General features: G+C 42.1%; 1 protein-coding gene across 1 annotated transcript in view; it reads right to left on the reverse strand.

The window, feature by feature from the left end:
* Positions 1-25,238, reverse strand: part of itga11a (integrin, alpha 11a) — a gene marked incomplete at both ends in the record, with an annotated part of 122,066 nt that overhangs the window by 34,445 nt on the left and 62,383 nt on the right. The window contains 5 exons of the mRNA XM_080730696.1: positions 4,891-5,057; positions 6,954-7,084; positions 11,850-12,053; positions 20,388-20,531; positions 23,082-23,230. Coding sequence (XP_080586822.1) covers positions 4,891-5,057; positions 6,954-7,084; positions 11,850-12,053; positions 20,388-20,531; positions 23,082-23,230 — 795 coding nt within the window. The remainder of the gene's footprint in view (positions 1-4,890; positions 5,058-6,953; positions 7,085-11,849; positions 12,054-20,387; positions 20,532-23,081; positions 23,231-25,238) is intronic.

Below are 25,238 nucleotides of genomic sequence, written 5' to 3' on the forward strand. Positions count from 1 at the left end.
ATGTGTTATGGAAATACAGTACATCCAATGACTTAAGTTGTAGATATAGATAATTAACAACAGGATGAAACTACTGGTATACCTTTGTGTTCTATATCAGGGGTTCCCAAACTTTTTTGTCTCAGGGCACCCCATAAATATTGTTTTAATCCGAGGCACCCCTACATTATAATTTTCACTCCCAGCACCTTATCGTCGTTGTCGGGTGGGAACCTTTTATGTTCAAAACCGTTCCTTTTGTATTTATCATCTATAAAATGTACTAAACTAGTGAAAACAGCAGATCTACAAGCACACAACGCCTCGATGCGAGGCGTTGGGTGCTTGTAGATCGGTTGTTTTCACTAGTTTTGTGCGACAGTCTTGTATGATGAAGCAGGGCTTTGCTTTACCAAAAGACGTACACATTTGAAACTTGGATATACAAGGTTTCTGCCCGACAGTGACGTTATTTTAGTGATTATATTGCGAGGAAAACGTTGAGATAACAGCCATTTTGGTTAGAACTGACTGAAAATAACTTTGTACTTCAAGTTTAAAATGATACTGAATATTTTTTCAAGTGTCCAAATAAATTCCAAATATTATCTAATTATTTCGCGGCACCCCTGGACTGCCATCGCGGCACCCCAGGGTGCCCCGTCACCCACTTTGAAAACCCCTGTTCTATATCACCTGTTACCCAATCTGATGGCTCAGATCTATGAAGTTGCCTAATATATCTGAACTGTCGCTGGAGCAGTGGGAACGCTGCTGTCACCCCCCGCAATGTTGTGGCCCTCAGCTTGGTACCCTATACATAATTCGGCCCTCTGGGAAAACTAATTGGGGAACCCTGCCATATAGTTTCATCATTTGACGGCACAATCATCAGTTTATTTTGGATTCATGTCAGTTTGTGTTTTCAGATATTTAACCACTTGAACCGTAAATACTTAATACTTAAACTTGACCTTTCACTCCGAAAGTAGCCGATCTACAAGCTCACAACACCTCTCAGTGTCAGGCGTCGTGAGCTTGTAGATCGGCTATTTTTGGTTCTCAGAATATGGACGCGAGGGTTCAAGTGGTTAATATAAATATCCTGTAGTAACTCCCTTGGGGTCCCGGACCCCCTGTTGAAGACCCTTGTTTTAGAGCAGACCTGGGCATTGTGCGGCCCGGGGGCCGTATGCGGCCCTTTGATTCACTCCTTGTAGGGTTAATGGCAAATTACAAAATAAACACATTTTCAAATTTTACCTCGTGCATGGACTAAAGCTGCATTGCTTGTTTTTTATTCACATACATATGGACGCAATGCGTACATCATTGGATGTTGTCTCAATAACAAGCAGGTGGTCAGACTGGTCACAAAATTGGCTAAAGTGGTTAAAAAACTCACTGCCGAATGGCGTGTTTTCAACAAAAAGTTTGACTGCTAAGTATTTATTTACTGAAGTCGGAGGTAAAGCTGTGTGTTTAGTTTGTGGGGAGCACATCTTGCGGGGAGGGGAGCGTTTCGCTGTTACTACGTGTCATCTGTCCGACACCCAACTCTAACCCTTACCCTAACCCTAACCTCCGTGGGGTGAGTTGCTAACCCTCCCGACGCTCCTTTGTCGAAATGACGGTCGTTCGAAAGAGCGAGATTTCCCCGCAGGGAGCACTGCCTTTTGGCCCGGCCCTCCACAATATTTTCTGTTGTTCATGTGGCCCCATGGAAAGTGGAGTGTGATAGAGTGCTCTTGTCCTCATTGTACCTCAAATAGCTACAGTAAATGATGTCATCCAAACCCGATTTACTATATCTCGCTGACTATAGTGGTTTTTGCTGGAGTCTGGTTGTTCTCACTCCACTGAGACGGCAGATTCTACAGTAACAGCGCATCAGGGTCAACTCACAAACATCAGCAGCACATCTGCCGCAAATTACTGGCCAGACATGAGACACTGAGAGGAAAATCAAATGAATGTGTTCCACTGTATACAACTGCGGAAGACAAGATAACTCCCCTCTGTACTTCTTCCACTCTGTCTGGGGATTTGATAAAAAACGGAGCAAGGGTCAAAAGGTTGGATATTGCCCCAACCAGGGGCGTCAATTGGGTATGGCAGGGTTGGGTGTCGCTCTCCATTCCGACATGTCGCCACTCCGAAATTGACTTCTTTTTTTTTATCTATAATTTTTATCCCACGATTTTGCAACCCATTTTCACCCAGTGCCAATTGTCTATGTAATCCCTGGCTCTGCTCTCCCTCTGCCGCGCCTGGGGAGACAACGGACTGACCTCATGCTCCCTTCAATGCATGAGTAGTCCAAGTTGTTTCTTTTCACCTGACAGGGGGGATTTCCCCGGGATGGACGTAGCGCATGGATTCCGTGGAAGGAACACGTTATTCCAACCAGTTCCTCCTTCTTATTGTCGGAGTGGCGACACTTCCATAGGGGTTAAGTTTAGGGTTAGGGTTAGAGATAGGGTTAGTGTCGGAATGGAGACATGTCGGAAAGGAGACATGTCGGAGTGGCGGGGTGTAACCGGCAGGGGTATGCAGCAGCCATACACAGGGTATGGCTGCTGCATACGAATGTCTCTTTGTCTATCTGTGCTGGTTATTATGTTGTTAAATTACAGTAAAATAACTACAAATGCAAAATGTAACAAAGAGGTGACTTTAACAAGGTATTATAATTATATTCTCCAGACTTGTATTCTCCCCATCTTGACAGAATGGGATATTCCCAGGTTCCGCAGGTCAGCTGCACAGGTGCAATGCATTATTGTTAATTGTGGCACGTTTACTAACATGACAAGTTTAGCTGCACTTGAACAACCGTTCCAGGCTGCCATATCCAGCCCAAGAAACTGTAAAAACGAGAAAAAAAAAAGTACTTCTTAAAATAAATGTATAATTCATGACTGTTGCTAAGGTATGGCAACATGACTGGTGTCTTGCACGCGCGCGAAGGCTTAGCTCTTTCTGAACTGACGCCACTGGCCCCAACACACACAGTGAGTGACAAATAAACCCCTCTCGATCTCTTATCCCCAGTACGAAGTGAAACTAGAGCCTAGTGTCCAATGTTTTTAAACCGACTGCCATAAAAAACGACCCCTGTAATACTTGTATGTGTGTGGGATGATTGAGTTGCCAGAACGCCTCAGTCGTTTCATTTAGTAACAAGTTCCACCTATAGTAATTTAGGGTGTAAATATATTAAAAACAGTTTGGATATTTGCTAGACTATTGTAACAATGTTTCTTGGCAATAACTTTTATGCCGTTGGAAAGCCTGTTTATTTCCCTGTAAAATTGGACAAAGCTCTGCTAATGCCAAACAGCTTATTCTGCTGTTGATGTTGACTCTTGTATTGAGCATCCTAACCCCATTTGTGTGTGTGTGTCGCTGTCTCCCCATAGGATCCCACTCTAACAGACCTCCAGCCTAGAATTATTGAATGCTTTAACCAGTGAAAAATAGCAGATATACAAGCTCGCGGCACCGAGTGCCGCGCTGCGAGCGCGTGTTTCCTAAACCCACCAGGATTGAGTTAAGACCCGCCTCGTGGAAGCGCCCCTTCTCAATAATCTTAAGTATGAAAGTGCGTATGAACATTAGTGCTGCTCGCTAAGTGCAAAGCAATACTGTACCTACGCCCTACCGATCCATTACAATAATACACGCAGCATAATACGCCCAAAGCCATATCCAAAGTAAACTATAACAATTTAACTGATAATTAGTAAGAGTTTTTGGAGCGGTGTGTGTAACACAGCAGCTCCGCTATAGGCAGTAATGTGTGTCTGTCCTCACTAGTACGAGTGTGTCTGTCCTCACTAGTACAAGTCTGTCCAGTCAAGTTTGAAGAGGATCTGCACATGCGCGATTTTACCCCCCCCCCCCCCCCCACACACACACACACACACACAAACACACACACACACACACACACACACACACACACACACACACACACACACACACACACACACACACACACACACACACACACACACACACAGCAGTTACACAACATTTCGGGACCTATCGAATTGAGTTCCCCTCCGCCCGGATGCATGGAGGCTGATGGGATACTGCAACATACTGCGTTATATAGATCTAAGACACAGAATTCAGATATCTAGAACACATAGAATCTAAAACATAGACCTGGAACTGCTTAAATTCACCGCTCCACTTCGAACGAGGTTTGATTTTATTCTGAGCACAGTAGTGACAAATTAATAGCTTTCTCAGTACGTTTTTCTCTTAAGCAAAGTTACAAAGTTTTACCTTTTTTAAGCACAGTACAAAGTAAGTTTCAAGTTGTTTTTTTTTAGCACAGTTTATTTTGAGCACTTGTAGTGTCAAATTAATAGCTGTGCATTGTGCAAATGCAGGCTTTTCTCAGTAGCCTACAAGTTTTATATTGTCTTCATGCCTTTACTAGGTCTGACTTTATCCACCCTCCATGTGTCCGGCAAGGATTTCAAGTCCTCACGTTTCCGCGAGGCGGGTCTTAACTCAATCCTGGTGGGTTTAGGAAACACGAAGCTCAAAACAAGGGTTAACTCATCCCACAAATGTTCCCAGTGTTATAAAGTAACGACCGGTAAGTACATTTACTGATACTGTACTTACTGTAAGTAAAATGTTGTTTTTTTTTGTTTTTACTTTACTGGAATGTTTCCAATTTTCAGTACTTTTACATCTGATCCACTACATCTCAGAGGCAAATATTGTACTTTTACTCTACTACAATTATATGAAAACTGTAGTTACTATTTACTTTGTAGATTAAGATTATTATAACAAAACACACAAACCACTTCAGCCCTATATATATATATTTATAAAGTGTGACTGTGCGTGCGTGCGTGCATGGCTGTTTGGATTTGGTTGGCGTACCTATTTCCTGTGTGGATGGAATAGCGGTCCTGGCGGTGACATTGAGGCACACTATGGCTGACATGCAGGTCACGTCTTTGCCCCCTCGTCGACAGTCCTTCACAAACATGTTGATCTTGTCCGGCTCGAACCTGATGCTGACATGTATCTGGACGACGCTGCGTGACCTGCAGTAAGAAAACAGCAGAGTTCAAAGAAAAAGTGTTCCAAAGTTAAAAAAAAAAGCGTCGAAAGGAAAACTCAAACCACAGTCAGTCTCTGACTCATGTTCCGTTGGATTTTAGAGGGGGGGTTGAATCTACAATGAAGTATTTACATTTAAGCTCTGCTTTGCTCTCAACTGTGTTTTTTTTTAATTTTTATATATAACTTTTATCCCACGATTTTGCAACCATTTTCACCCAGTGCCAATTGCCTATGTAATCCTGGGCTCTGCTCTCCCTCTGCCGCGCCTGGGGAGACAACGGACTGACCTCATGCTTCCTTCAATGCATGAGTACTCCAAGTTGTTTCTTTTCACCTGACAGGGGGGATTTCCCCAGGATGGACGTAGCGCGTGGAAGGAACACGTTATTCCAACCAGTTCCTTTCCCCTCCATCAGGCGCCCCGGCTGGCCAGGGGGAGACATTATTGAGACCAGGATTACTGCATGTTTTTGTGAGGGTATCAACCCTAGGAGACACGGGGAGAACATGCAAATTCCACACAGAAAGGCCCTATCGCCGACCCCACCTAGGGTGTGGGCGCTGATGATGCGGAGGGAGAAACACGCCCCCCAGCACCCACAGCGTCCCCCGGCGGGAATCGAACCCAGGACCTTCAGTGGTGTTTTTTAACTATTTTCATATCAAGGTGCATTTGAGCCAAAGACCACCATTTAACAATATTAAGCCTCTCAGACCGTTGGATATTATCGTTGGATACGATTTTGTCCACAATTCCATGTTGTATTGAAGTGGTAACAGGCACAGGTTGATCAAAATAACAATTATTCTACATTCTATAATTGTGTAGACTTCTTGTAATTAGCCAGTAGCTATGCCCCTCCCCTAAAAGCTTTTGTCCAATAGTAGCTTAGCAACCGGCAGCTTGCCAAGGCTGTTGCCAAGGCAAACCTTGGCAAGCAGGAAGTTATTCTAAGCTAGCATTGGACAAAAGCTTTTTGGGAGGGGCATAGCTACTGGCTAATTGAAGTAATGCAGATGTTTAACAAATAATTTAACTCTTAAAATGAAAGCGTAAAATTAAACAAAGCGGACCCGCAAGGGTCCATTTGGTTTCATTTTACACTCTCGAGAGTTAAATATCTATAAGGGTCCCTTTGGTTACCAACTCTCCATCATTTAGCTGGGGACCACCTGGAACCCCCTCAAGGACCACTGGTGGTCCCCGGTGTCCAGACCACTGGTTGAGAACCACTTCTCTACAGTGGTCAGCCCACACCAATGCAACTCTGTGCAACATGCAACTTCTTGTCCCCAATAGGAGTTGCATTGATGTGGACTGGCCTTAAAACGGTTTTGTTCCAAGGAGCTGTTACTTGGTGCCTTTAGTTTAGAGGAAGGGGTAAATCAAATGTATACAGTATCTAAAATATAATAAATTACTGTCTTCTTCATCTCTGACTACATACTGTAGTAGGGCATTCACCAAATATTAGAATATTCGAATATCAAAGTCACTATTCGACGTTGTTCACCGAAATCGAATATTCGCTTATTTTTATTTTGTTATTGTTTTGTCTTTAAAAATATATATTATATTTCTTCATGGTCTATAAAGCTTGGCTAGATAGGAAGTCATAAGAACCCTGACAAGCACTTTAATTGTAGGCATTACATTTAATGTGACTCTGTTCCGCAGATAAATATTGTGAAAATAGCAGATCTACAAGCATGTAGATCGGCTATTTTCACAATGTTCGCCTCTTGCTTACTTAATATTTGACAGTTTGGCCAGTCCTGTCGAATATTCGACTATTCGAATACTTTGAGGTTGAATAATTCGAATACTAAAAATCACTATTCGTGAATGCCCTACTATATAGGTGAAATATACCAACCAGAGGAGAACGGCTGCACCCAGGGAACCCACTGCCAAGTCCACCAAGCCATCCTCATTCATGTCCATGGTCCCGTGGATGCTGCGGCCAAAGTATTGCAGGCCGGGGGCCAGGTCTGCTGCTGCTATCCTCTGAGAAACAAAGAGACATAAAAGGTTGGATGTTCAAGCCTCAAAAAACAACTACAGTACAGCTTACAATAATACAATGAGACTATGATTGGAGCCTCTTTATGCAGGTTTCCCCAATAGGCGGCCCGCGGGCCATTTGCAGCCCGCGGGGGGCTACTGTCAGGCCCCCACCAACACCAGTAATAATCGTGGTATAAGAGCAGCAACAACACTAGTATGTCGTCGTTGTCAGGTGGAAACCTCGTATCTCCAAATTTGTACGTTCTTTCGCAAAGTAAAGCCCTGCTTCATCATTCAAGGTCGTCTCACAAAAGTAGTGAAAACAGCAGATCTACAAGCACACAACGCCTCGCGGTGCGAGGCGTTGTGTGCTTGTAGATCGGCTGTTTTCCCTAGTTTAAATCATTTTTAAAATGATAAATGCAAAACGAACGGTTTTGGACATACAAGATTTTCACCCGACAACGATGATATCCGAACTGTCGCTGGAGTAGCGGGAACGCCACCGTCACCCCCTGCAATGTTGTGGCCCTCGGCTTGGTACCCTAGACATAATTTGGCCCTTGAGGAAAACTAATTGGGGAACCCTGCTCTAAAGGTAAGGTAAGATAAGATGTTTATGGTCACTGTATTCAGAATACAACATTTTCTTTAGTGCACCCACTTCAAATAGGCATCACCATCATCATACAAATACAAACACAGCAGAATTATGCCATAAACTGTTAGGTCCGTTGTAAGTCAAGTCATAAAAGCCTGTTCGTGAGATAAGAACATCAATAATTCAGTACAATATATCTTAAAATAATAAGTTAAAGTTATACCATGTAACTTTTTTTATAAAACAAATCTTAAAATTGTCCTAACTGTTAAATCGCTAAAGTTTTAGAACACCAACTCCGTGAATTTCATCCCCTAAAGCCTTCTGTAAATATGTTTTCTATGATTCTGACCGGGGACCGGATTTCGCGGCAAAATTACGTCATCATACACTACCGGCCAATCACAGCGAGGGTTATACACTGCCAGCCAATCACAGCGCATCTTGCTGACTTCTCAGGAAGTAGCTTGCCTCAACATAACAACAGCATTTACTCGGGTGAAGGAGTCCGTTTCTCCGGAATGCCTGAACGCACAGGAACCAGGGATCCCTCTAAAGATAGATCTCGGCGAGCTGCAGGCAGACGCGGTGATGAGAGGCCCGGTCCGCGGCAAAAAACGGCCGAAAGACGCGAACGCGACCGCGGTTTGCTATACAGCTCTGACCACTAGTTGAGCAACTTACACAGTATAGCTTTAATTAAACAACACAAAACCAACCCCTGGATATTGCTCTTGCGCAATAGCACATATTGCATTTGCCATGGTAAACAAAGAGAACAGTGTGTGTTTTTGTGTGTGCGTGCGTGAATGCGTGCGTGCGTGAATGCCTGCGTGCGCATACCGTTATGTATGCGTCTGTGTGAGTTTATGGGGGAATAGAGTTGAATGAATACAACAGTGCTTTCACAGCTTTTGGAAAAAACGCCCTTTGTCAGTCTCTTGGTCCTAGTCAGCATGATTCTCAGCTGTCCAGGTGTGTGTGAGGGGTCCCTACTCCCTAAAAATGGAGACGGCTAGAATGGAAGGTGGCAGGGACGTGCTGGGCCCCTGATTCAGCCCGGGAAAAAGAGTTGGAGAGGCCCTCATTGCGCGCTATAGAGAGAGATGTCTCTCTATAGCACTGCTGCTACTCAAAGATTTGCCATATCAGATCATGACAAGTGACAAGCCAGTGCATGGGCCAATTATTGTACATGAGTTATATTTCGTTGTTGTCGAGTGGAAACCTTGTATGTCTAAAACCATTTGTTTTGTATTTATCATTTTAAAAATGATTTAAACTAGTGAAAACAGCCGATCTACAAGCACACAAGGCCTCGCACCACGAGGCGTTGCGTGCTTGTAGATCAGCTGTTTTCACTACTTTTGTGCAACGGCCTTGTATGATGAAGCAGGGCTTTGCTTTGCGAAAAAATGTATAAATTTGAAACTTGGAGATACAAGGTTTCTGCCCGACAGTGACGATTTACTTTGTTGGCCGTCCAGCCCCCAACATGGATTTTTTTTTTTAATGGCTGGCCTGGACCGGCCGGGAATGAACCGGCCGTTCGGGAGTTGTCCCGCTTTTCCCAATGGCCAGCACGTCCCTGGTGAGGGGTCCCTACTCCCTAAAAATGGAGACGGCTGGAATGGATGGTGGTCTTAACCACATACTGCAGATCTTTTCTCTCTGCATCAGTGTGGCCGGAGTACCACTGTAAAATGGTAGAATATGAAAATCCCAGCTCCTCCTCGAAGTGTCCTTGGGCAAGACACTGAACCCCACATTGCCTCCAATGGCGTTGGCTCGCCAGTTGTCACCATTGGTGTGTGAATGTGGGAAGTGAGGACGCTGGCATTTTGAGTTTGCAACTCGCTTAGAAAAGCGCTATAAAAAATGCAATCCATTATTCATGGCAGTTCTGTGGCAGAACGGTGGAAGTTGATGAGCAGCTTCTGTGGCAGTCTGTTGCGTTCTAACGCCCTAATAGGAAGGGAATATCTTAACACATCGACTGCCCAAAAGGTGGCGCCAGAGCCCCAGCTAAGTGCCCAAAGCCACCTCCATAGAAGAATACAAGGCCCTGTTGCGTCAATGCATGCGTCATGACGTCACTTGGTCACATGAGCGCAGACAGGAGGTTATTGTGTAACTTACTGTATGGGCCAGTGTTGATCATAGATGTTCATTGCCGATCAAAATTTGGACATTTTGCCGCACCACGCCACAGTTTTAGCCATAAAACAAACATCAGAGATAAAGGGCGTTAAAGATGGGGAAATGCATTGGAGTATATGGAGAAAAACGGCCGCGCGATGCTCTCAGTGTCGAATCGAAGCGACTAGCGGCTAATGGGCTACATCCAGGCGCAGCCCCAACGTAACGGTGAGATTTAAAGTTAATACTGTAAATACAGTAAACACGTCAACGCGTCGTGGGCCTCCAGAGACATCAAAGAGATTGGCGTGTAGACACCTCGTGGGCACCCGCTGAGTTAAAAAGTCCTGGAATTAATTCCTTACCTAAAAATGTCTTCACCAATGTGTTACTATTACTAGACACACCTTTACAAACACATTGGTGAAGACATTTTTTGGTAAGGAATTTATTCCAGGATATGACACTATTTCTGAAGATATTCCCTTCCTATAAGGAAGAGGAGCGTATCTGAGCCTTCTTGGCCAGACTGGAGGTGTTGAGGCTTCAAGTCAGGTCCTTTGAGATCTATGCACATGGGGAATTTAACCCTGGAGACTCTCTCAACTTCATAGGGACTGTGATTATGAATAGTAGCCAACCCTTGAAATCAATACTTCTTTTGCGGTGTGGCTCCTCAGATGGGAGACGTCTAGAAAAGGGCCTGTGTGTGTCTGTGTGAGAGTGTGTCTATCTGGCGCTAATCTCGCACTGGACCAGCACATTTTGTATTCACATAATATTTGTTTTATTATTATTTCTTACCTTTTATTAGAACTTAAACTAATACTGGAATGCTGGAAGTGAAAGGGACGAGTGGGAGGTCGGAGGTGACCGTGCCCAAATATGGACATAACTGGTGTCATAATACTGACATCATACTACTGTCATAGATGATTGACATCACAATACTGGTAGCAACTGAGTAGAAACCAGGCTTTCCACAGGTACTACATGCAGAAAGCCTGGTGATGCAAGGAGATTAATAAACTTGTGGTGGTCATAGCTGCGCGAGAGCAAGTTAGTTGAATGATTGAATTAAGTTGAATGTACAATTGGACTCATCCAGTTCACGCTGTTGGAAGTCTTGGAGTGCAACAGTGTAACTGTCTGCAGTGTTTCTGCGAGCTATATGGTGTGTGAATGAGACGATTAACAACCCAAACTTGAGTAAGCATAAAATGACCAGTAAATTAGGTCATGGGAAATATTGTATTGTTCCTGGCTGCCAGGCTGCCAGCCTGACTGCCAAACAATGGAGTCACCCCCTGCTGACCAGTAGATAGAATGCCGGACAAGAGACTAACACACTGGCCGAAAACGTTCTGCTTCGTTCCAAAAAGAAGTTGAGTTTGAAGACGGTTTGAAGTCGGTTTGGCCGGCGCCCGGCGGCTCTCGAGATGCGTGAACTACTAGGCGCACAGACGAACAGAGATATCACGCATTTATATTACGATTTGATATAGTCTCTGTTTGGAGAAAATTGTATTCGGTAAGTAGCCTAGCTTTAATGATTCACTGGCCCCATTGACGCACATCATGCTCTGTCAAACACATTCCTGAAAGACTCCTTAGATGTCATGACTTGTCATTAGTTGGTTAGTTGTTATTTAGTTGGTTTGATGAAACAAGTGACAGGTGACATTGTGACAATGCTACTAGACAGAAAAAAAATCCAACGCAACACGATGTGACAGAAAAAAATCTAATGCAAGATGACGTTATGCATTGTGTTGGAGCTATAGAGCAGGCGCACTAGCGTTTCAGACGATATAAGCAAATAGGCTATATAGCAGGGTTCCCCAATTAGTTTTCCCCAAGGGCCGAATTATGTCTAGGGTACCAAGCCGAGGGCCACAACATTGCAGGGGGCGACGGTGGCGTTCCCGCTACTCCAGCGACAGACCGGGAATGAACTGGCCGTTCGGGAGTTGTCCCGCTTTTCCCAATGGCCAGCACGTCCCTGACACCGCTATTCAAGCATACCTGTTTGTATTTGCGTAGTATTCTGTTCTGCTGGCTGAAGAAGACGTAGATGGCCCCCTTGTGGTCGTCCTCCAGCGGCGCTCCCACCACCAGGTCGTTGAAGCCGTCTCCATTCAGGTCAGGGACAGGAGCCAGGGAGGAGCCGAAGCGGGCGTTCTGCCCACCGCTATGGATCTCTAGCGCCCCCTCTAGGATGAACCGATTCTGAGGAGGGAGGAGGGACACTTAACCTTCAAGACCTGGAATTATTTTATGCTTTAGCCGTTGAAAAATAGCAGATATACAAGCTCACAGCACGGCACCGAGTGCCACACTGAGTTTGAGCTTGTAGATCTGCTATTTTTTGAAAAGTCATGAAAATATGTGCAAATCTTTGAATATATCGTTTTTATATTGAACTTTTTTTTTTTTTTGGATCGGGTCGGGTCGAGGCCGAGCACTGCACTACCTTCTGCGGTGGGGTACGCACGTGCTGAATTTGAAATAGGGAATGAATGCCCCACCCTTTAATGCAAACCCCATGAATGCCCCACCCTTTAATGCAAACCCCAATATACCTGTTGTCATAGGACCCGTTTTGACCATCTGTTTGTCTTTGTCCACTTATGCCCATATATGAAGATCTCTGCACACACAGTACCGGTTGCGGAAAACTCTGATGCCAGACATCAGCTCCGCATACGGGCATTCATTTTATTCCCATATATGGAGAACGCGCGTGCCGGTGGGACGAACGGTTCTCGAGATACGTGGATTACATTTTTTGTTGACTCATGTGGCGCACGTGATGTCAGAGCCTTTTATGAAGTGATGTCACAATGAGTAAGCGCTTGCGCCGATTCCCTCCGGAACAGCCTGATGTCAACAATCAGCCCCGCATAAGGAGATTCCGAACGTTTCGCGCCGGTTAGGGAAAACCGGCGTCGGGTCGGGTCGAGGCCCGGCACTTGAATAAGCTTCAACAAACTAGTTCACATGAACGATAATGATGTAACTAAGATATTCGATTGGGTAAATATATTTTAAATGGGCAGAATTACAATTAAAATACATTTTATGTTGACAACCAGCCTGCCTATAATTCCACAACTTCCTATAAAGATGCACTGCGCGCTCTCTCTCTGTCCTCTGCCTGTTTCAGAGGATTAAACTAATTAAAATGTATTTTCGGGGGAAAACCCCTGTTTTGGCAATGTAACAACTGTACTGTTTTGTTCCTTTTTTATTAATATCACGTAGATGTTTTTCTTTTGGTACTTTAAATAGCAATAATGAGCCTAAAAAAAAAAATCCCATTCACTTCTATAATAAAAATAGTCTGCCCTGGTTTTTCAGTCCCACTGGGATTAAACTAATTAAAACATGTATTTTCGGGGGAAAACCCCTGTTTTGCAATGTAACTACTGTACTTTTTTGTTCCTTTTTTATTAATATCACGTAGATGTTTTTCTTTTGGTACTTTAAATAGCAATAATGAGGCTATGAAAAATATTCTTCCCCCCATTCACTTCCATTATAAAAACAATCTGCCCTGGCTTTTTTGTCCCACCTAGTAACAGAGCAAAATGGGGCGGGATTTGACAAAGAGTGGATTCTAGGGGTCATTGACAGTAAAATGTTTGAGAACCACTGATATAGAAACAGTTTTTCAAAAAACCTTGCCATGTAAAATACACCGGATTTTTGCAAGAATGCTAGTTTCCCAAACAGAAAATGGGTAACAATACCAGAACGCATGGTATCAAACATGACACACGTGCATATACTGTACCGGTATATCCGTGTAGGCCTATGGGGGCCATACTGTCCGTGACATCAGCTGTGTCAGCTGCCTACTTTCTATGACTTTAGTCTTGTGTGACGATATAGTCTCGTGCTCATACGGACACTCATTCATACCGGTACGTACATACATAAGGACCTACACACAAAGCCAGACGTAGACGCACGCACACACGCACACACGCACACACACACACACACACACGCACGCACGCACGCACGCACGCACGCACGCACGCACGCACGCACGCACGCACAAACATGTTTTCATTCTACCCTTACTTATTACACAACACTTATACAAGCACAAACTTTATAGCATGCACACTCCTTCACAAACAAAAGCACACATGCCAGAGGAAGTCTCTCTCCAATAATAAACCATATGTCAAGGAAATAGGGTCTTGGTCCAACAGTGGCGTCAGTTCAGAAAAAGCTAAGGTATGGCAACATGACTGGTGTCTTGCACGCGCGCGAAGGCGCGCGTGCAAGACACCAGTCATGTTGCCATACCTTAGCAACAGGCATGATACATTTATTTTAAGAAGTACATTTTATTTTCCCCTCCCCCGTTTCTATGGTTTCTTGGCCTGGATATGGCAGCCGGGAACGATTGTTCAAGTGCAGCTAAACTTGGCATGTTAGTAAACGTGCCACAATTAACAATAATGCATTGCACCTGTGCAACTGACCTGCGGAACCTGGGAATATACCATGTTGTCAAGATGAGGAGAATACAAGTGTGGAGAATATCATTATAATACCTTGTTAAATTTTGCATTTGTAGTTATTCTAATGTAATTTAACAACATAACCAGCACAGATAGACAAAGAGACGTTCATGGATTTATATTTAAAAGTAACTTCTATTCTCCCCCATGGACCCAGGGTATGGCAGCTGCATACCCCTGCCATACCCAATTGACGCCCCTGTGGTCCAACAATCCTCAATGTCCCGCTGTGGGATAGATCCATGCCCTCTGGTATTGGCCTCACATTAATTGCAAGTAAACAAGCCGACACGTATAAGAACAAGAGGGGTTGTTATCTTCTTAACCACATAAACCCTAGCATTCCTATTCTGAGCACGTCATGATAAAAGGCAAACATTCTGCGAAAGTCTGCAAACATTCGGCAGAAATAGCCAGTGCATCATGTGGAATTGCCAATTTAGTTTTTTATCTTGTATTGTGTGTATGAATCTTCTCTCTTGACTCAAGGATCAAATTGGTATTGGACTTATAACCTCAAAATGTATTTTCTGTTTACTGGGGAAATGGGGGAGACCCTAAGCCTCTATCAGAGTCCAGGGTGAAGAGCTATTCACCGCGACTTTTTAAAGCTATCCACCTAAAGTGAGAAAATAAGTGGAGGCCATCATAGTCAGTCACGGTGAAGTCCTATTCACCGTGACTGACTGGTCTAGATCGACCAATCAGTGAACGGGGTGAAGAGCCTATCTGTCTGAAAGTAGAAACAGAGAGACGTGTCGGGACTCGCGGTGGAAAGCTCTTCACCGTGAGTAATGACGTAACGTTGTAGTTTTATGACTCAAAAAGACTACACCGCGGTGGATAGCTCTTCACCGCGGTACCGACTCTGATAGAGGCTTTATACCGATAGCCTAACCTAAAGCAATGATTACTTGAACCCTAGCGTCCCTATTCTGGGAATGTCATAATAGGCTATGTTTGGTGTTCAGGGAAATAAGTGGTGGTGTAAATTAACAACATGTACTCAAGTACTGCACTTAAGTACCGTTTTGAGGTACTTTTACTCCACTGTAATTGTTTGAAAACTTAATTATTTTGTAGATTTTGATTGTTATTAAAAAATATACATTAACCACTTCAGCCCTGTATAGCCTACATTTCGGACATTTGAAAATGTACAATGTGCCGCTTTGCAACGCTTTGTGAGCTTGTAGATCGGCTATTTTCAAAAGTCCGAAATGTATAGGGCTGAAGTGGTTAATGTAGATCGGCTATGTTCAAAAGATTTGTATACATTTGAAAACTTGTAAAATGGCAAAACATTCTTTCAATGTTGGTATTTTAAGTACATTTTAATACCAATACTTTCTTTCTTTTTCTCAAGTAATTTTTTTTTATTCTGGACTTTTACTTGTAAAAGAGTATTTCTACTGCGATATTGACTTTTACTAAAACAAAGTAAAATATGTATGTACCGGTACTTTTTCCACCACTGGACTGAATGATATTTAGGGTTAAAGAGGTTATGGTGCCAGGAGAACTCTGCTCTTCCTACTGTAATAGCATGAATTCTTAGCATTCAAGGAGTTTCGGTTTAGTTATTTTTACATTATTTTGGAGGCGAGTTTGCAAGCCCATCCCCCGCTGTTTTTGTGGTTATGAAGTCAGACGGAAAGTATCCCATGTCTGAAATCCGAACAAAAATTAAGCATCTGGAAAAGAATTAGAGGGGAAAGGTATGAGTCCCCGGCATTCTAAATGAAAGGGAGGATTGAGCCCATCATTAGCCATGCATATCACCACTCCACTCGCTGTCCCAATATTCTTCACAATTTATGACGCCGTCAGCAGACGAAACGTGAGCTCACTTATTTTTTCAGTTGAATATACGGAAAAGGAGTTGATTTAAGGAAGTAGACTGCACTCCTCGGCTACCTGAGGTGCGCGTATGTGTGACAAAGCTGGGGGGAGAGACGGAGAGAATGGAAACAGCCGGGATTTAATTTGAAACATATGGTTTGAGAAAAGCATCGCTGAGTGCTGACCATACATACATACATACATTCAGTGGTGGGAAAAGTACGGTACTCAAATGTTTTACTTATTGCATTGTAGTACTGTATTGTTGTATAGCCTAATCCAGGGGGTCTTTCAACGTTTTCAGGCCAGGGACCCCTTAGCTGAGAGAGAGATGAAGCAGGGACCCCCCCTACATATTGCATAAAAAATTGTGTTGCAGATTTTAAAAAAAATCATAGATTTCCTTGACAGCTTAGACATATTTAACAGCACTGTCATCATGTTGGAGTAATGTGTATTTTCAGACATTTAAAGGAGTAGTTCACCCCCAAAATTACTTTTTTTCTATTGATTACTCATGCCATGGAGAGTAGAGTTCAATAATATGTTTAGGTTTTTGTCACATTCCTAAGACAAAAATTTGATTCGAGTAAATTTACCCCCATTGATTCCGGATGCCCGTCCGGAACGAATGAGGGTAAATTTATCGTTATCACATTTTTGTCTTAGGAATGCGACAAAAAACTAAAAATATTATTGAACTCTACTCTCCATGGCATGAGTAATCAATAGAAAAAAGTCATTTTGGGGGTGAACTACTCCTTTAACCACTTGAACTGTCAAATACTTTAGTCTGTTCTTCTTTTTTTACTCTACAAACCACTTTGCCAAAAATAGCCGATCTACAAGCTTACAACGCCTCGCGCTGCGAGGCGTTGTAAGCTTGTAGATCAGCTATTTTTTGCTAATGTTCCACTCAGAATAGGGATGTTAGGGTTCAAGTGGTTAATGTAAAAAACATGATCCTATCACACAAAGTTTTGGCGGCCTCCCTGTAGTAACTCTGAGGACCCCCTAGGGGTCCCGGACCTCCTGTTGAAGACCCCTGGCCTAATCAGTGAAATGTGGCAATGCGCTTATGCACTCTCATCACCTTCCTGCTTGTGACAATACTGCAATATAGAAATAGAAGTAAAAGTCTGGAATTCAAAATGTACTTGAGTAAAAATACTAAAGTATTGGCATCAAAATAAAGTACCAAAAGTAAAAGTACTCTCATGCAGAATGTCCCATTTCGTGTTTTCAATGTATTGTATACAAATCTTTTGAAAATAGCAGATTTACAAGCTCAAAATGCACCGCGATGTGTACTTGTAGATCGGCTATTTTCGAGTGAACAAAATGTATAGAGGGCTGATAGTTGTTAATGTAGGTTTTGTAATAACGATCAAAATCTACAAAGCAACAAGTAACTAAAGTTTTCAAATAAATGTAGTGGAGTAAAAGTACAATATTTGGATCCAAGACGTAATGGAGTAGAAGTAAAAGTATTGGAAATCGGAAAATTGGAAGTAAAGTACAAATAACTCAAAAGTATACTTAAGTACAGTACTTAAGAAATGTACTTAGTTACTTTACACCACTGCATACATACTGAAACTGCAGCGGCTCACGGGTAAGAGTCCAACAGACAGTCATCATCAGCAAGTATAGGAGATCAAAAATTCACTATAGCTTAAAATATATAATATATAAGAGGACATGCACCTACGGTGCCATCCTCTTATAGCCACGGCCTGAAGAAGACACCTTTTGTGTCGAAACCAGTCGGCTTTATTGGCTTTTTATTGTTTTGATATGTAATAGCCCTAAGTGTCCAATAAAGGCCTTTTAACTGCGTTCATTGGCTTTGAGTGTGCGAGAAGAACTTCCCGATGGGACCCCTTGCTGATTTAATCCTATATTAACTTCCAGCACCTCAAATACCACAAGACTGGAGATACCACACATGCTAAACTCCGAAGCACTCGGCTCACCTTGTTTCATAGCTTAAAATATGTTTTGTTAAATTAGTTTGACTTCAGGCTTAAAGGGGAACTAAAATGTAAAACACGGAGGTCATTTTAACATAATACTCTGGGCTGTATTTTGATTGTCTTAAGTACCAGCTCTTATGCCTTAACTTAAAGGCCTCAAGGCCTGTCCATAATGTTTCCGACCACCAAACATTTCGTCGGAGAGTTCCGACTTTCTGACGTTCAGCTTTCTGAACTCTAATTAGCCAGTAGCTATGCCCCTCCCTGTCCAATGCTAGCTTAGCAACCGGCAGCTTGCCAAGGCTGTTGCCAAGGCAAACCTTGGCAAGCAGGAAGTTATTCTAAGCTAGCATTGGACAACAGCTTTTTGGGAGGGGCATAGCTACTGGCTAATTTGGGGTAATGCTTTTCAGAAGATGCAAGTGACGTCATTTTGTAGTTTACTAAGTTTACTAAGTATCAAGGGTTAAATGTCTGAAAATACACATTAACATGAATCCAACATGACAGTGCTGTCAAACATCTATGAGGTTTAATCTATGAAAAAGTTTAATCTGCAACACAATGTTATGAAGTGGAGGGTCCCTGCTTCATCTCTTTCTCAGCTTGGGTGTCCTTGGGTTAAGAAACGTTGACTGCCACTTGCATAGCAAGATATAAATGCTTAATAAATAACTGTTCTTTCCTACCATTTCCACTCTTTCAAGGCTTTACCCTCCAAATGTCTTGCTGGAAATGACTTTTGAAGCATCAAATATTTTCCTGCTGAGTTCACTGAATACATCTATGAAGTCTGCAATGCATTCTGGCATCGGCGCTGTTTCCCCATTTAAATCTTCATGTGTTCAAGTGCAGTGCCGTGTCTGCTTGCAGCACTTAAAACGTGTTAATTGTGAAACTGGAACGCCAATGGCGTCTGGTTTTGTTGTGGTGGTGTGTTACGGTATGCAGTGACTGCTCTGGTGAGATTAGTGTTAGGACTGGGAATATCTGGATGTTTGCTGCGAGGCTGGAGTGTTAGCACAGGTGCAGACACCCAATTTATTGTCTGGCATATAGTACTGTAGGTACTGTATGTTACAGTAGTTGGCCATTTGTGTGTGTGTGTGTGTGCGTGCATGCATGCGTGCGTGCGTGCGTGCCAGTGTTGATTTTGTCGACTAAAACTATGACAAAAAATGTTAGTCAACTGTGTTTTTTTTCACTGACTAAAACTAAATAAAAAATAAATAAAAAATAAGCTGTGATGACTAAAACTAAGACGAAGATTTCGTCAACAAAATAAAAACTAGACTAAAATGTTGGGGAGGGACTGGTGGAGAAGAGAGTAATTTTATGTTTGGTTGCTCTCCGGTGTTGCTGTTGCTGAAAATAGCAGATCTACAAGCTCACAACTGCGATGCGTTGTGAGCTATTGTGAGCTATCGGCTATTTTCAGCACACAACCAATTGTAAAATCAGTCATTACGATGCCATCAAGGCCTGACAAAATACATTTTAGTTGACTAAATCAACTGTAGATTTAGTCGCTTAAAATCTTATGATATTTATAGTCGACTAAAACTAGACTAAAACTAAAACTTTTCGGGTGACTAAATTATGACTAAAACTAAAAGACATTTTATTCAAAAGACTATGACTAAAACTAAATCACAATTTGCTGTCAAAAACAACACTGGTGCGTGCGTGCACCAAGGTTATAATAGTTTGGGATTTTTCCATTAGTTTTTATTTTTATTAGTTTTGAGGTTTTGTTTTCAATTACAGTTTAGTTTTAATTCGTTTTTAAAGTGAGGTTGCTAGTTTCGTTTCGTTTTTATTTTTTGAAAATGCTTAGTTTTAGTTTAGTTTTTATTAGTTTTAGTGTTAGTTTTAGTCTTTTACGTAATATGGGGTATTTGTCAGGGCTGAGATTAAAAAAGCTCCGGAAAAAGACATACAACTTCTCTCTTTGACCTCACCAACTGGTGTTTTTTATTTTTTATTTCCACAAAAGACAAAAGACGAAAACTAAGGAGATTTTCTCTATAATTTTAGTTTATTTTAGTTAGTTTTGTAAATACACAATACCGTTTCAGTTAGTTTTCGTTTTTCTGAAAAGCTTAGTTTTTATTTTTATTTCAGTTAACTAAAATGTTTTTCCATTCTAGTTTTCGTTTTTTAGTTAGTTTTCGTTTACTATAATAACCTTGGCGTGCACTCCTCACCAGCTCTGTCACCCTGTAAATGTAGACCTTGCCCTTCTCCAGACCTCCGCTGAAGAACATGGGTGCTGCCACCAGCAGGTTGTCTGTCACTCCGTCTCCGTCTATGTCCATGGGTGCAATCTCACTGCCGTAGTACGAGCCAATCTGTGAAAGAAATGTGAGGACTCGTGTGACACTTCACCATTCACCAGGGTTCATTTCGTTGACTAAAACTATGACGAAAAATACTTGTCGACTACGTTTTTTCACGGATGAAATCTAAACAAAAACAAAATAAAAAACTAAGATATGATGACTAAAGCCAAGACTAAATAATATAGACAATTTCATCAACAAATAAAAACACTAAAGGGAGGGAAGAGATCCAGTAGAACAACATTTCATTTTATGCTTGGTTGTGCTCGGGTGTTGCGCTCTGAAAATAGCAGATCTACACACTCGCAGCACGTCACGGTCGCGAGCGTGTAGATCGGCTATTTTCAGCAGGCAAACAAGTAAAAATACATATAGTCGACTAAATAAACAGTGGATTTTGTAGATTAAAATCTTATATTTAGACTACTAAACTAAAACTAAAACATTTCAGATGACTAAAATATGACTAAATCCAAAGGTTTTATTCAAAAGACTAAATCTAAATCAAAGTTTGCTGTCAAAATTAACACTGCATTCATGTGACAATTCACCATTCATTCGCTATCCCCCCCTTTTCTTTTCTTTTACAGACACATTTTGTTGACCGGGCAACTGCAACGCTGTAGGCCTACAGCAGGGGTGGGCAACTTTGAAAAATAGCAGATCTACAAGCTCGGCTATTTTTGCTTCTTTTGAAGGGTATGCGCGTGACATCATCATCATACCCGGAAGTTATGCAGGAACGCCTACTGAGTGGCAAAAAAACAACTTTCTAGCCTTGACAGCCCACATTTAAACAGAAAAGTCCTATCTGATTGCATTAAACAACATTAAACGACATTGAACTCACTTTGCCACTCACTTTGCCACTCGATATGCCACTCGATATGCCATACACTTTATGCATGCGCATACCCTCTATTGGAATCCTTAATTATCTTTTGTTATTTCTTAATTGGAATCCTGAAATGTAACATTTTGATGTAATTTCAAACGCATTCAATTTTACTCATGTTAACTTTATGAACCTAAATACAAATATGTTGGACATAAAAAAAGACTAACATTTTAGTACTACTATACTAGTCATTAAGCTACTAATATAGACTGAAGGAATTAAAGTGGGTCATGTTTGGATGTTTGGAATTGGAACAGCTGAAATCAATAATATATCAGTATTCTGGTTTTAACTTGTGGGCCGCATTAAGTGAAGGTGGGGGCCACATGCCGCCAGTTGCCCATGTATGGCCTACAGTATAACGGTTTGTTATCAGCCGAGTTGAAATTCCAGGACAGTCTTCATACTATTGTTGTTTACAGCAGCTCGGAATCCTTGGCATTTCCCCCCATTGCCTAACTGAAGCACAGCTTACTCGGTGGTTTTGATGATTTACTGATGACCCGGACTAACTTTGAACTTTGCTCTGGGATGGGAAGCACATGCAGGCCCGTGTAGTGTCAGTGGGCTGTGGCAAGCAGGCACGTCTAGACACCCAAGCAGCAGACTCTCTGAGAGCTCTGCTGGGAAATACTGTCACTGGATGGGACGGCAGCGAATTGGTTTCCAGATTGGAAACATCTGCGCTTTAAGACCTCCTTTTGTCACTGATTGCCAGAGGAGACGTTTGTATGCGAGTGAGGAACATCTGTTGTAACACAGATGAAGCATTACTGACAAGATAAAATGTTAAGTTACTTGCTGGAAGATCACTGTGACATTTGTCCCTGTGAATTGTCCCCCTAATACCGTTTACCAATTATGATGGAAAATGAATGAACACTTAATTCCAGAGATGTGTTCTTTTCAGATAATGAGGTTGAAAACAATATTTATTTTGTTAGAGAAAATCCTCGTGATGGATCAGTTAAATGACAGCTGGCTCCCAAAGTACACCGTGGTCTTAATCTTGTAAATATTACATATTCTATGAAAATAACAATAACACTGATCTGGAGAACAAACTGATGATTGAACAAGAGATCCCTCTCTCCTTCCTCCCGTTCCACCCACCCACCCGCCTGCCACAACTTTAACTTTATAGTAGATTTATACATACGGTATACACTAGGGCATTCACGAATAGTGATTTTTAGTATTCGAATTATTCTACCTCAAAGTATTCAAATAGTCAAATATTCGACAGGACTGGCCAAACTGTCAAATATTAAGTAAGCAAGAGGCGAACATTGTGAAAATAGTGAAATATTTTCACAATATTTATCTGCGGAACCGAGTCACATTAAATGTAATACCTACAATTCCAAGTGCTTGTCAGGGTGGTGGTCCCCAGTTCAAATATGTTTATTTTGGGGGTCACGGCCTAAAAAGGTTTGAGAACCCCTGGTATAGAGCATTAACAAATTCATCCACCAGGGGCATTGACAACTCATTCTTATGACTTCCTATCTAGCCAAGCTTTATAAACTATATATATATAAAAATAAAATAAAAAAAAATAAGCGAATATTCGACTTCGGTGAACAACGTCCAATAGTGACTTTGATATTTGTGAATGCCCTAGTATACACTAACGATATCATTTTATTGGAGGGCCTTACCTGTAGACCTTTGAGAGAGTGAAGGATGGTGAGGTTGCCAGTGTTCTTCAAAGTAAAGATGATGACTTTGCCAGTGTGGTTAAAGCGTGGTGCGCCAGCCACTAACAGACGACCATTCCTGGCTGATACCACGGAGGTAACAGCATAACCTGATGACAGAAAACCACAGTCATATCTATGCATACACACACACAACCACCCCCTGTATATACAGCACATCAGGGTTCCCCGATTAGTTTTCCCCAAGGGCCCGAATTATGTCTAGGGTACCAAGCTGAGGGCCACAACGTTGCAGGGGGCGACGGTGGTGTTCCCGCTACTCCAGTGACAGTTCAGATATCGTCGTTGTCGGGTGAAAATGTTGTATGTCCAAAACCGTTCGTTTTGCATTTATCATTTTAAAAACGATTTAAACTAGTGAAAACAGCCGATCTACAAGCATGCTTGTAGATCTGCTGTTTTCACTACTTTTGTGCGACGGCCTCGTATGATGAAGCAGTTTCCACCCAACAATGACGATATACTAGTTGTTGCTGCTCTTATACCACCATTATTACTGGGGTTGGTGGGGGCCAGACAGTAGCCCCCCACGGGCCGCAAATGGCCCGCGGGCCGCCTATTGGGGAACCCTGCAGTACATAGAAGTGTTCTTATAGACCCGTTTCTTGTTTACAAACATTGAGACTAAATGCACAGGTGACTGTATCATGTAATCAATTCCCACCAATCCCCAAACCTGTTGTTTTGGGGAGCGCTGGTTTCATTGGCTAATTTTGGTACCGACCTGCGCGCGCATCTAGTTCTTATCAGTGTAACGTGGACCAGAAATGCGTCTATAGTCCTCATTGTAATTCTGGGCGCACAAATGTCACCAAATTGTTACACTCCGAGTTACAAATGGATACATTTAAACCTTATGATTTCATCTGGACAATTTAAAAGGCACTACAAAACATTTACTTCTAAAGAAGCTAGATTGTTGTCATAGATTGTTGTCAGACACATCGCAAAAGTGGTGGATCTTTATTTCGCTTTTTTAGTTTGAAATCCAATTCAATCGCAGTCAGTTTCCAATCATACACATAATTATCTCTAATTCAGTCATATAATTATCTGCCATACTTTCCACCTCCCCTTCTTGACCTCCATTTGTGTCATCTTTTTGCTTTAACAACCATAATTTAGATTTACTTTTGTTTCCGGGGCGTCTTTTCCCATTGAAGCACAAGGTTGTTGTATTCGTGACAAAATGGTAGAATTTTGTACAGTGTGTCATGCACTTTAGTAGAGTCAAAAATGGCAGTTCCGTGACTACGAGAGCAAAGATCCGCTTCTCAATGGATTTGTCATCTAGGAGAGTTATTAAACAAATTTGTCTTTTTTTAAATGGCCGGGAAAATGTTTGACAGCTAGGGTAATTTTCAGTCTCATTCACTTACTATACATACTATAAAGGAAAAAATGACTCCCAAAAAAACTGCTTTGAGTGGGATGTGAGGGGTCAAACTAGGGTTTTTTAATTATGAATCTATTGCAAGCATTTGTTTTGCATGAAAAACATTCCTTCTGCTAAAAACAGACCCCAAAAGACTGTGAAAATTGATGACTCATCACTAAACCATAGCTTTGTTGGCCGTTTTTTAGCCCAAGGAATGTTTTCATTCAAAACAAATGCTTGCAATGGATTCAGAATAATTAAAAGCCCCTAGTTTGACCCCTCACATCCCACTTAAAGCAGATTTTTTGGGAGTCATTTTTTCCTTTATAGTACAGTATAGCGTATAAAAGTGAATGAGACTGAAAATTACCCTAGCTGTCACACATTTTCCCAGCCATTTTAAAAAAGACACCCCGGCCAAATTAGTTTAATAACCCTCCTAGATGACAAATCCAGAATTTTTTTTACCTAACTACTTTTCTCACAAAGTGCAATGTCATCATCACACAGCAAAAAGACAGACAAAGACAAAGGCAAAGACAGAGACAGAGACAGAGACAGACAGAGAGAGAGAGAGCGAAAGAGAGAGAGAGACACAGAGGGAGAGAGAGATCATACAAGACTCTTGCACTGTAGTGTGTCCTTCGGAGGCGCTTTGCATTACAGTCAAATATCGCATGTCCTTCTGTTAACTCCATCTCACGTTCTTTCTTTTTGTA

The sequence above is a fragment of the Nannobrachium achirus genome, assembly GCF_963921795.1.
Source record: "Nannobrachium achirus genome assembly, chromosome: 7".
In the NCBI taxonomy this organism is placed as follows: Eukaryota; Metazoa; Chordata; class Actinopteri; order Myctophiformes; family Myctophidae; genus Nannobrachium; species Nannobrachium achirus.